The 13,704-nt window shown below is 37.0% G+C and overlaps 1 protein-coding gene across 6 annotated transcripts in view; it reads left to right on the forward strand.

Annotated features, from left to right (window-relative positions):
- The window catches only part of METAP1D (methionyl aminopeptidase type 1D, mitochondrial), a 68,423-nt gene that overhangs the window by 39,135 nt on the left and 15,584 nt on the right, over positions 1-13,704 (forward strand). For 5 of the 6 annotated variants that reach the window (XR_013993490.1, XR_013993491.1, XM_081050945.1 and 2 more), the window contains one exon: positions 11,793-11,950. Coding sequence is in view for 3 of the 6 variants with exons in the window: in XM_081050945.1 (XP_080907071.1) it covers positions 11,793-11,950 (158 nt within the window). In the remaining 3 variants the exon portion in view is untranslated. Of the gene's footprint in view, positions 1-4,840; positions 4,995-11,792; positions 11,951-13,704 lie in introns of all 6 variants that reach the window. The other variant, XM_081050947.1, reaches the window with a different exon arrangement.

Here is a 13,704-nt window from a genome sequence, read left to right on the forward strand (position 1 = left end):
AGTTGAGTTTTTCGATTGTTAATCAGTGGTTGTGAAATTAACAGTTTGCTGAAAAATTAGAAAATCTTGTTTGACATTTTTATCATGGTTTCATTAAATTGGTCCCTGAATGATTTTAAAGACAGTTAATTTATAGTTGAAACTATTTTGATCAATGATCAAATAACAAAGATAAGATTTGACTGCTTTTGAAATATTTAAATTTTGTAAAGACATCGTTTACACAGTGTTTAAATAAATGCAAAATTTAAAGGCACTGAATTTGGGTTATCAGGTTTCCATGGTTACACCTTTTCAAGTTATTTTGTGTACTGTGTAAATAGGTCTGAGTCACTGATAATTATTTGTTTTTTTGTTTGTTCTGTTGGTAATTCTGTGTTTAGCTGAATTTAATACAGTTCACACGGCTTGCTTTGGTTTATGTATATTTTAGTGTTTGTGATTGACAGTGATTGAGCATTTCTTATGGAGTGCTTGCCTTTTTTGTCATAAATGATGTATGTTGGTAGTGCTCGAAATGTAAATAAGTTCTTCCTGTATCACTGTTTAATAAACAGGAATTTTTATGCAAAAAAGACTTCTTGGTGCATTTAAACAATAAGGTTTGGTGAGCACTAGAATATTTCTATTAAATAGTTGCACGCCAAGACAGATATGTTTAAATTCTTACAAACTTTAAGGTTACCAAGGATAACAAAACAATTTATGGATAAGCACAACACTGACTAAACACTATTTAGTAACATAAAGAAAATAGCAGCATTCTTCTCTAACTTAAAATTGTTTGTGATAGTGGGCATTATAGGAAATGTCTTCACTGCCAAGTGGAATCTTTCTATAACATGATTTCTCCTATCCCATCCTTTGCACAAATATAAAAACTATTCTAAATACTAATGTGTTTGGAAGGATATGATTCGTGAGAAAATCTCTTCTTTGAGTGGAAGAAGAGATTTTCCTTAGACTTCATGATCAGTATTCCAGCAAGGCCCCACCGAGAGCTCTCAGAAAAATGTCAGTTAGGCTGTGCATAATTCTTCCTCCTGAGTTAAAGCCTTCTCTCTACACTACAATCGTGAGGTGCTGTCTAGTTTGTAAAGTATTTATACATCTGCAGTCTCATTTAATAGTCAGATGGTCCTGTGATGAAGGTAGGAGAGGCCAGAGCTTGGGATAGCGAGATTTCTAAGTAGCAGTTCTGGGAGCGAATGGAGGATCTCATGAATACTTTGTGAAGTATTTACTTTGTGAATTATCCAAAGCACAGTTTGAAATTCAAGCTGGTTTCTACTACTGATTAGTACATTTTAGAATGACCTTCTCCCACAATCAGGTAACCAGTGATCATAATTACCAATTATCAAGTGCTTACTTTGTGCCACTTTCCATACCTCGTGTCACTGGTTCATAGCAATCCTGTTAACAGATATTCCTGTTAACTGATAAGGAAACTAAGACTCAGCATAACTAACTTGTCCGAATAAACCAATTAGTGCTCAGAGAAGGAAAACCAATTTACACAAGAACTCAAGTAAATATAATTCCATTGGCACCTTTTTTTGGAGGAAAATCCAACGGTGCACTCACAAACAAAATATAACGTGTTGTAAATTCCACACTACTTCCTTCCTTTTACTTCCAAATTAGCTATGTTTTATGTAGGCATTTGGAGGTTGTTTTGTTGTTGTTGTTTGTTGTTGTTGTTTGTAGTATAGTTCAAAAAATGTTCAATACACCTCACATTAGATAATAAACATGTTTCCAAATATTGTACACATCAACTATTTCAGTATGGTGGTTATGTTGAAGACTTTAATCTAAAAATGAGATGATAAATTTGTCATTCCACCAAGTGTAAATAATCTTTGTCAATTAAAGTTTTCAAATAATATTGTATTTTCAGATCATGAGAGGCAGCCTGCCTTATAAAGAGTACATGTTTTGTTAGCAATGATGGTGGTTTTAATTTTTAATCTTTAGTACAAAAAAATCATAGTTTTATGGTTAAGCATCCATATCTGAAAAAAAAAAAAAGGCAAGGGGCAATTTGTAAACAGGCCTCTATGGGACTCTTCTTTTAAGCCTGTGCCGTTGTAATACATTGCACTTTTTGCATTAATGCATTTAAAGCTTTGGAGTGATTATTTATTCACATGGTTAACTAAGTCTACACAGTTGATTTGAATATAAAATTATTTGTGGCAACATGAACTACACCAGTCCAAAAAGCTACTTTCAGATCATTTGGAATTTTTTGCTTTTACTAAAGAAGCTACTGTGTATTTCCTCTTTATTTTTCTTGTAAAAATAACTCCTTGATGCATGATCTCAGCTTCTATTGTCTTTAACCTATGTAATCTCAACTGCAGAAGCTTGGAAATACTGTAGTTTTCCCGGAGCTTCAGCTTTCTCATTTTAGGTTGTGATAATGGACCGACCTACCTACCTACCACTCCTCTCACCTGGTTTCAGGGCAAAGACAAAACTCCCGCAGTTGTCAACATAACCACTGTAGGATTTATATTCAAGTATGTTCTTTTATTTCATGCCTTCACTTGGAGTTGTACAGTGAAAACATTCTCAAGAAAATATTAAGATGTAGATTTTGTTTTTAGCATTGATACTGCGGTTTGGTCAAAGCTCTGAGCTATTTTATACCAATTGTTTGCATAAATAACTTTAAATGGCTCCTAAAAAGAGAGGGAAAAAGAAAAAGAAATGCATTCAACAATATAACTACAGCATGTTGCGTATAGAATTCAGTTGACACTATTGTAACAGGAAGACTAAAATTACACTCTTCAAGTGCTTTAATACAATTGAAAAATATTCATATTAAGCTGTTACTTTGATAATAAACTATAAGTCCCAACATCTATCACTGGATATTTTTGTCCAAATTACTAATATTTTGAGAAGTCTTTTACATGAAAATAGTATTTATGAATAGTCTTTTTAAAAAAATAATTAAGGAAGGACTTTCTTCCTATGTCAATTTTTTAAACTTGTATTTTTATATAGACTGTCTCTAAAATTGAACTCTCCATGTGTGATTTCTTATTTGTGTGCTTGAATATAAAATGTGTCTATTTTCCTCTTCTTTAGCCAGAGTGTGTGAGGTAACAGAAATTTTTTTTTTTTTTTTGAGAGACTTTGGGGAAGTTGAAGTTTGCCAGATGTTCTGTGCTAACCCAGAAGTGTGCATTCTCTGGGTATCAGGATTGTGTGAAATTTTTGTTTGTTACTTTGATGGAACAACGTTTGCTTTTGGTCCATTTTGGTGTTGTACTTCTACTCTGGTCAGAGCTTGTCTTTTATTTTGTATTTAAATGATATCACGGCATCCAGAAAATCTGGCAATGAAAATGATATTTTGATGACATTTTTCACAGGGCTCAACTAGAATGAATTATTACATTTTAACCACAGCCCTAATAAACAGCTCCTTTATTTCCCCTAAGAGAATACAGTATTTCTTTGTCCAAGAAGTTGCCTGAGTATATGTATTGTTGAAGTGCTAAAAAGCTGCTTTTCTCTAAACTTTAGCTGAAAGACAATGGGATTTTCTAAGCATGTACTATTTCAGTGTGACTCAATATTTTATGATTATAAAGATGAACTTAGATTAAAATTTTGAAGTAAATGTTTTTTTATCTTAAATGGAGAAATTTTACACAATAGCCCTATTTCCTTTTACAAAATAATAATTTCTATGTAATTTCCACTTATCCACCAAATGATCTGCTTTTAGTTTTAGACTTTGAGTTCTTACTGTAATTATTGACACCTCTCCTGGGGCTGTGGTTGGGCCAGCCTAAAGGAATTTCTTTCTAGGCCCACAAACCTGGGTTTATTAAGTAGAGATATGTTTATTACCTGTGTTTCTAGAGTAGGTTAGGGTGTTTTTGTCTCCCAAGAAGAGGGGACTGCGTTTTGTTTAAATCATAGATCCCTGGATGCTGGTGTGGTACATTAATTAATCATCACATATTATCCAATCAGCTTTAGTAAAGAAGCAACATTATTTTCCTAAACTCTTTCTGAAGTTGTTGTTGATGTTCTACTCTTATCAGTTGCTATTGATGAATTTTTTTTAAAGGAGGAGGGATGTAGCGTGAGGCCAACTTCCTGATGGAGCCTTGGGGAAGGTCATGTTTTGCCATGACCTGGGCATGATTCTTGAATGTTGTTATTATTGGAAGAGAGTGCCCTCAGGCCACCGCCTTTCCTCTCCCCAGAAGTACTCTAACTATGGCTGACTTTCCAGCTCATCTTCTCTAAAACCAGGGCACCCAGGCTGTGCTGTACAGCTTGATGATGCGTTCTGACATCCACAGGTGAAGACTCTCTCACCCTCATTTGACTACTTAGTTTTATCAATAGCAGTGGCCCGATCCTATTTTAATATGAGAATGAGGAAGTCTCATAGATACTGCAAAGTTAGAGTTTTAAGCATGTAGGACAATTTTTGATGCTTCAACATAAAAGTGACTTGTGACTTTTTTTTTGTCATTTAAAATATTTTACAAATTTGCTTTTGATTTCTGTGGCCTCTTTGTTACTGTTTTAGCAGTCTTAGCTATAAATAATTTCAGGGATAACACTGTTGGATGTCAAATAGAATCTTCATTTCAGATAAATATTTATGCCATTATGCTTTAGACTCTCAACTATGGGCTTCATTTGGAGCATTAAAAAAAAATGATCTGTTTTCTAACACCTACATGACAACTGGGCCTGCATCCCCTTTATAAATGTTGTTTAATAAACACTGTAGCTTTATCATTCAGAGGCTGTTGCCAAATGCTGTTAATTAGGGAACAAAAATGTTTTTTTACAGGTTTGTGAAACAGATCCACTCTTCTTGTAATGGCATCTTAGCTTGAAGTCCAGGAAGTAATGGTGTATGGTGTCCGTATCCATGATTTCCTGAATTGGAGAAAAAGTGTGGAAAGCATCTGGGGAAAAGGAGGCTCTTTACCAGCTTGTTTCCTGTAAGCTCAATTGGAAGACCTTGTCTGTGCAAATAGATTTCAAAATAGAGCCTGCCCTTTGACTGTCTCCATAATTACATGGCTCGCTCTGTATTTTATTTGGCAGCCAGAGTAGTTAACCCCTGGAAGGAAGGGGCTGATGGCTTGGCCAGCTTGACTCCCCAGACATGTCCATGGGAATGAATAAACCACTGTTTGGAGAAGCCTGTAGCTAAAAACACACCAGAATAGTCTACCAACTGAATTGAAACTTTTAAAAAACAAGTTTAATAATGTTTATTGTGATTGATTTAAAAACTCACTTTGTCCTTATTGTTAGATTGTAGAGAAATATTAATTGTTTAAAAAGAAAATTGGAGTTGGGAGAGTTCCTTGTTGCTTTGATGTAATCAACATCTGTCAACAGAATGAATTTGCTTTTGTTTAGTTTCAAGGGCCCTTGTCCTTTAGCTTTGCCCAATCAGTATCTGCTTCAGCCTGGGGCATTCCCCTAGCTGTGTGAGTCTGTGTGTGTGTGTGTGTGTGTGTGTGTGTGTGTGTGTGTGTTTTCCTTCAACAAATGCACAGGTTATTTTGTGAAATGGGAGCTTCTTTTCTGCTTTATAGTCTCAGTGAAATGGGAAGGAACCTTCAATGTTTCTCATTTACTTTTGAAATATGTATCTTAGTACTAGATTATAAAAAATCAATGAGAGTAATATTGAGTGGTGCAGACTATTTAATTTTCCTGTTGCAACATTTGTGCGAGTTATCAAACTTATCAAGCAGACAATGTTTTAGTCAAGAAATATGAGGCCTGGATGCATTTGCACTGTTCTCTTTTGGACTTGAATCACACAGTGCTGTAAGAGCCTGAGCTCCTAATCTGGGTAATTGGTTGGAGTTCATGAAATGTAATCTTTCTGTGTTTCTAAATCTGCACCTTGAAAATGTATTTCTATGGTACAGTCCCTTCTGAGCCAACTGTAGGAAGCTATATTTCTAAACAGTTACAAATATCTCAGTTTGCTGTCACAAAGTAAGTTGCTTTTTTTTTTTTAAGTTAATGTATTATTTAAGCAAATCATTTGGTTTAAAATTTAAATTATCAATGAGTGTAAGAGCCTTTTTTGAAAATGAGTTAGCAAAACATTGTTGTTTTCTCTCTTAGTAATCATAAATCATTTAAATCTGGCAGGCATTCCTCCCTTCATCCAAAATAATTGCCTCCATTTGTAAAATCAATTAGATGTTGATATGCTATAAATAATAGTTTTGTTACTAGACTTTGGCATTTGTGGATTATTATGAAAAAATATATCCAGTAAGACATTTTACAGGGTGTCTTTTAAATTACATATTATCTCTGGTTGACATTGTTGGCAAATGTAAAGTAGTACAGGCTACTCCATTGTGTTGTTTTCTACCCGGGCATTTGATGCCTCTGACATGTAACATAACTGAGGGTTGATGGCACGCTGCAGGGTGAGAGTGCTTCCCTGGAAACTTACAATGAAAAATAGAAGTGTTGGTAGCTCACACTTGAGTACAAATTCTTTGTTCAGTTTTACAACTGCTTAAAATAGTATTTTAAATGTCTCTTTGCAAGTTCATTCAGACTTCTCCCTTAAAAATACTTGTTGACAAAAAACAAAACAAACAAAAAAAAAAACACCTCGCATTTTCAAGGGTAAAATCGGCTTAATTAAGGGTCATTGGTAGAGGTGCACATAAAAACCCAGGGCTCAGTGGGTGAAATGGAAGCATTTCATTATGTGGTATACAATGCATGAGCAGATAACAATTAAAATGAACCCTGAGTAAGAGGCCAGGAAATATAAGGCATGTTTGTGCAGCAACATAATGCATTCCTCCCTCCGTCAGACTTGAATTCCAGAATCCCACCTTTCAGACTTAATCTGTAAAGGAAAATAGAATGCAGCTTTTAAAAATTGATGTTATTACCAAATATTAAAATATTTAAAACCATAACCTAGATTTTATCGCAAATACAAATTTTAAATAGGAAAAGTGTGCTGCAGAATTCAGAGGACATAGAGCAATTTCAAAAGACATTCAGACCACATAGTGTGCTCCTCTGTGGAGTGCAAGAAGCAGTTGCCTATAATTTTCAACGTTCAGCTCAAACTAGGCGCTGATAGAATTTTTGTGACACTGAAAATAATTCTTATTATTACCTTTGATAACAGTAAATATTCTAGGGTTCGTAACAAATAACGTATAGATTTACTGCCTAAGGAAACCCTACAGAGTTTCTGTTACGTAATCGACAATAACAACAGTCACTCTGATCGTGTCTTTTAAGATCCAATACTAAGTCGAGAGCAGCTCCTTGCAGATCTGGGGCGCTCCTACTCTCCTGAGGTTTCTGATGGTTTACTACCACCGTCTCCTCAACTTGCCCCTTGCGATAACTAGTACACACCTAAACCTTGCTTCCCCAAAATAGCTTTCACAAAAGAGTGTGATCAGAGTGAATGATGGTGCTCAGAAGACAGAGACCAGTCCTGTGGCCAATGGAAACCCGGCTGGGTCCCTGCCTCTGAAGATGGACATACATTGTGCATCAAATTAGCTAAGGTTGAAGGTAGCAAGTCGGAAATTAGAGGTACTATAAGAAAGTATCAGCAATGATTTCATTTATTTATTTTTTAAATTGAGATATAATTGATACATAGCACTGTATTAGTTTTAGGTGTACAAAGCTGTGATTTTATGAAAAAAGGAAATATACAGAAAAGGCAACAAACCTTTTCTAGAATGATCTCTAGCAAATACTGTAGTTTGGTTTTCCTGCGACCTTGAGTATCATTGGGACTGGGGATTTTAATTTTTCTCACTGTGTGTTTAGAAAATTTCTTGATCGCTATTTACTAATTACAATGTGATAGACAAAGTTGAGGATCCCCACCCTGCCTCTTTTTTTTCTTTTTGGCTATGTTAATTGGAGGACCATTATCTTCAAAAGGCACATACTGACTTAAGCCCATATCTTCATTTCACCTGTGAAAACATTGATTTTTTTTTTTTCTGGTTGGTAATGAATAGTTAGTGAAATAAACACAATATCGTACCTTATCGTCCTATTACCTTGTAACAACATTTATAGGGTATCTTTTATCAGATTGAAAGAAAAGATTTTGCTTAGAATAAAAAAGTACCTTATGAAGGTGGAATTGCTGAGTATACTGCTGAACCATAATTGTCAACAGATTGGGTCTGTTCAGGCTGTATTCCCGATGTTTAAGTCATGTGGGGTGTGCCTGCCTCTTTTCGGCGGTGAGCCCATCATTTGGCAGGATGAGTACATGGCCACACAGTTCATCCTAGAAGTGAATGTCCCAAAAGCCTCATCCAGATATCCTAGCAGAGGCCCGATGACTTCATGCTTCAAGTTTAAGTACATAGAAAAGATTCCCCATATAATGACTGTGTGCTTGAACTTGATAATACTGATAAAGATGATCTCTCTTGTGTGTTATCAGCCACATTGAAAATAATTTTCATGAGTCCTAAAATTGATCGGCGTCTACATCATCCCATTACCTGGGGTGCAGCATGACAATCAGATGCTGCTGAATGATGCTTTTTCATCACACATGTCACCATCTGATATAATCTAAGGTGTCGGTTTGCTGCTTGTCTGTGTCCCACCACAAAATATAAGCTCCATGAAAGCAAGGACTTTGTCCCCATGCTCCCCCTGCGACCAGAGCGTGGCATATAGAAGGAGCTCAGTAAGTAGTTGTTGAATAAAAGAATACCTAAGTGTAGAGGCCCACAGGAAAACATGTCGAAGAGTTGAGAAGGGAAAGGAAAAGAAATTAATAGTCATGGAGTGGAGCACCTACTTTTTAAAGATGGTTTACATACCGTGTTCCCCCGAAAACAGGACCGGGTCTTATATTAGTTTTTGCTCCAAAAGACGCATGAGGGCTTATGTTCAGGGGATGTCATCCTGAAAAATCATGCTAGGGCTTGTTTTCCAGTGAGGTCTTATTTTCAGGGAAGCATGGTACCTATGTTATCTCAGCCAGTGCTCACAACAGCCCAGTGGTGAGGAAAGCACTGCTATTCCCATGCAGTGGTGAAGAAAGCAGGGTTCCTGGTTTGGGTGACTCAGTCTCATTTCAAAGCTCATGCTGTTTTCACTACTACCACAACGCCTCCCAATTAGATCAGTTCTAAGAATGTTCATGAAATGTACCTTCATTCTAAATGATATTTTTTCATGATTAAGAAAACAAACAAACAAAAAACACTCTCTTCAAAATCCATCCCTTGAAAAAACACATTCTAAAGCAAAGCATGCTGGCTCCTAGAGCCCTGCGCTCTGCTGAGAGGCGTGTTGGAGGGGAGACACAGCCCTGCACTTGGACTCAGTCAGAAGCCTTGAGGCAGGGCCAGCCATTGATTTATCACCAGACGTGTGACCGTACGTCCTAACCCATAAAATAGTGACGGCAACAGCTGCCTGCCTACCTGACAGAGTGGGTGAGAGATAATGTACATAAGGGTACCTAGCTCTCTGTGGCCATTAAATGTGAACCACTATTATTGTTAGATCAGTTCTAAGAATGTTCATGAAAAGTACCTTCATTCTGAATGATATTTCTATTAGTGTTGTCATTATTAATAGTCATCACAGTACATACTTTCTTCACAAGGGAAACACTTGTGAGCATGTCTTTGGTCCTACCTACAGATGCAGTTATGGGACCCAGAGTCATAGCTGGGTTTCAGGTGAGTCTTTGCTTTAGCTGGGACCCAGATTTTTCATTCTATATCCACAGACTGCCCAGCCAGCTTCTCATGGAACCATGTGTTTGGTCAGCAAAGGGAGCTTGTCTTGAGAAAGTGGATGGATTAGGTCAACCCATAAGCACATTGGAAAAATAACTTAATAGTAATCATTTTTGATAGTTTTATGATGCCTTTCTGGCTGTTTCCATGTGTGTTAGCTCATTTTTTCTCCTGCGTGTGAGAGAAGTAATGTACTTTGTTGGGAGCAACTCGACCTGCCTTCCCTCAGCTTTGGCACTTACTGCCTGATCCTGGGGAAGTTTCACATCGAATCACTGACCATTGCGGTTTGTTTGCATCAGCCTGTCTCCCATTCACTTGGAGAGCTTGAGTTTTGGGACCAATACTCACCTGCAATTCTTGTTTCCATTATGTGTCACAGCTGAAAGTTTACTCTAGGCCAGTAATTCTCAAACCCTGAGGGCTTGTTAAAGCACAGATTCCTGGCATCATCCCAGAGTTTCTGAATTAGTAGCCTGAGGAGGAGCCCAAGAATTTGCATCTTTTTCCCATGTGATGCTAATGCTGCTGGTCTGGGTACCCCCTCTTAGGAACCAGGACTCTAGATCAGGAGCTGGCAAACTTCTGTAAATGGCCAAATCTGGCGCAAGTACTCCACTCTGCAACCGTAGCTCAAAAGCGGCCATAAACAATTGTAAGGAAATGAGGGTAACTGTGTTCCAATAAGTATTTAGGAGCACGGAAATTTGAATTTGATATGTTACAAAATATTATTTTTCTTTTGATTTTTTTCCTCAAGCATTTATAAACATAAAAATCATTTTTAGATCATGGGCTGTATGAAAACAGACCAGACTTAACCTTTGGACTGTAGTTTGCTGACCCCTGACGTGCAATTATGAAATGCTGGGGACTTTTTTAAACTACTGTTTTAATTTTAAAAGTAATGCAAGTGGATGGTTTTAAAAAAATCTAACAGTATGGAAGAAAATAAAGTGACTCAGAAAGGCTTCCTCCCCAGCCCGAGTTCCAATCACATGCCCCAGAAATAACCCCTATTGATGAATATTAATTTTCAGAAATGTTATATACGTTTATAAGCTCTTTTTACATTAATGGGCTTTTTATACATATTGTTCAGCATTTGCTATTTTTTAACAATGTACTGTGACCTCTTTCCATATTAATACTTAGAGATGATTGAGCTTATTTTCTTGAAGAGTTCCGTAGTTTTCTGTTGTGTGGATATATCATAATATAGTTGACCAGTCCCCTACTGATGGCCATCTGGGTTATTTTCCATTTTTTTCTACCACAAACAATGCCACAGTAGGGTTCATCTTCATCTATCCGTCATTGCATAATATCTGCAAGATAGAGTCCGAGGAGATGAATTGCTGAGTCAAAGGATATGTGCATTTAACATTTTGATCGATAATGTTTTTAAATTCCTGGTGTGCGTGTTTTAGGACCCTGTGTTCATTTTCTTTCAGGGTTACACCCTACACTTTTGCTGTCTAGTCCGTATCTGCCTTGAGCACTCATCACAGTGAATTTCAGTGTGACGCCTCGCTACATGTGAACTTAGCACGGAGTAGAAATCCAGTCGGGGGCAAAAAGTGCAGCCGGCAATTTGTCCGTGACTCTTCAGGGCTTTAAAGAATGAAAAGCCACCCAAACATTGCCCTAAATCTAGGGTCATCCAGGGCATTTCTGTATCAGCTACCCCATCAGAGATTGTTCATTTTACAGACCTGGTGCTCAGCAGATGTTTTTATATATTTGTTGCCCATTAGAGTACAGTTTTCCATTGTCAAACATTTATGTAAACATAGTATTAGCTAATAAATATGCTGTGCTACTGTTGTGCTAGAACTCAGAATACCACTGCTTTCCTTTCTATTTGGGGCTTTTCCTTTTTGAGCCAATAAAGGATTAGAATAAGGACTTAATAGACAACAACGCAACATCTTAAAATGTAGGACTATATTAGGTTTTTTTTTTTACATAAAATCTGTGTCTTTCTGCTCCTAGGTTGTCATAGAATTTTGTCTTCACCACTCAATCGTATCTACTTCTACAAGCAGTCAAGCAGTCAACAAAGAAGAAATTTCTTTTTCCGGAGACAAAGAGATATTTCAAACAGTATAGTTTTGCCGGCTGCAGTTTCTTCAGCTCATCCAGTCCCTAAGGTACTGTATTGCCTATTATCTGCTGTTTTTTCCAGCCAAGATAAAGGTTAACTGCAGAGTGATCAAATGTTTTTGCACCTTTGATTTCTAAGCCATTTGAATCATAATTTTTAAACTTGGTTTGTGATTTAAAGTAGTCATTTGAGAAGTTTTTACATCCTGCAGTTCTAGAACATTAATTTCTTAAAATAAAGAGCTGAGTTTACAACTACTTGGCTTATTTAGAATTAAAATTTCTATCATGAAATTTTCTATATTAAATTTCTAACATGAAGATAAAACTACATGTGTGTAGTGTTTTTTACCTTTTTAGAGAAAATAATTGACCATAAAATTAGAATCATTTAAGAGAGCTTGCTTGAGACTAATACAGATATTTTTCCCTGAAGCCTGCTCTTATACTTTCCATGCTATTAATGCTGCTGTCTTTGACTCTCCTTTAAATTAAAGAAAACATGTTGTCTCAGAACATTCTTGACTCATTTTCTAGAGATTATAACTTTGTGGAAAGACAATCTGTCCTTTTTTTAAAGACAATATAAAGGAGGTGTGGGTCAGTTAGGAAGAACAAGAATAGCTGTAAGAAGGATAGAAATTACCTGCTTTCCCTTTTTATGTTTTGTTTTTCAGTGAACCCACATTAAGTATATTATGAGTGGCTGAAGGTGAGTGGCCCATTTTTGTGGCAAGGGCTAACAAGACAGGCCACCAGAGCCCAGAGTATGCTCCTGGTATTTCCTTAGTTAGAAAAGAAAAAGAAATCTCTGGAGAGGTGCATGCATTGTTTTAGAATTTCAGTGATAACCCAACAGCCCTTCTGCCTGTAGTTGTAACCTGGCCAAGTCACAAAGCGGAGTGGAGCTAAGAGCACAGAGTCTCGGGGGGGAGACTGGGAGCTTTTGTGGGCACTGGTGGGAGAACTGTAGGAGAGAGGTGCTCATCCAGAGCTCAGCTGCAGCAGCCCAAGCAGTGGCATTACCCGTATCGGAAAGGCCCATGTGAACAGGAGAGTAAGTGAAGGTCCTTAAATCCTGCGTGATGCGTGTCACAAAGAGCAGAGCCCTACCCTCGGCCCTCCCAGCGTTACTGTGATGTCAGCTGAACAGTGTTACCTCTCTCCGCTTCCTGTCCCCAACTGCTGTGTAGCCTAACTGGATACTGTTCAACAATGCATATGTAGCCGTTTCCATGAATAGCTTGTAAAAAACTGTGTAAAACGTTGGGACTGAGAGAAGCTCTGTGTGTAAGATAGTGCTTATTTTCTGAATACTGCCCATAGATTTAAGTAGGTGATGGAGAATGTTCTACAAGGGTGGTCCTGAGTTGAATGTTTTGAGTTTTGGGGGATATCTTGTTAGTTTTTGACAAATGATGAAAACGTTCTAGGTATTTTTTATGTACTTAAAAAAAAAGAAAGAAAAAGAAAAGAAAGCTGTTTTGTTTTGTCTCTAGTCCCATCTGAGTTTGGGTACACTTGCAAAGTGTAAGAAAAGAATATACGTAATGGGCTTCAGGGGCCTTGACAGTCAGCCTTTTACATAAATTCATTCGGAGAGGGTGTTGTGAACTATCCTTTGCATAAATTTTATCTTTGTGTTAAGAAGATGAAAGTGCTCTTAATTAGCCATTTGACAATTTGGAAGCTTGGTGCTAATTTTTCATCAATGACAATATGCTTCTAACGGGATTGGGAGAAGGAAAAAAAGAAAACTACTGTTTGTTTTGACCAGAAGTCTACTTCAGTCCAGTTTGGC

The sequence above is a fragment of the Rhinolophus hipposideros genome (genome assembly GCF_964194185.1).
Source record: "Rhinolophus hipposideros genome assembly, chromosome: 6".
In the NCBI taxonomy this organism is placed as follows: Eukaryota; Metazoa; Chordata; class Mammalia; order Chiroptera; family Rhinolophidae; genus Rhinolophus; species Rhinolophus hipposideros.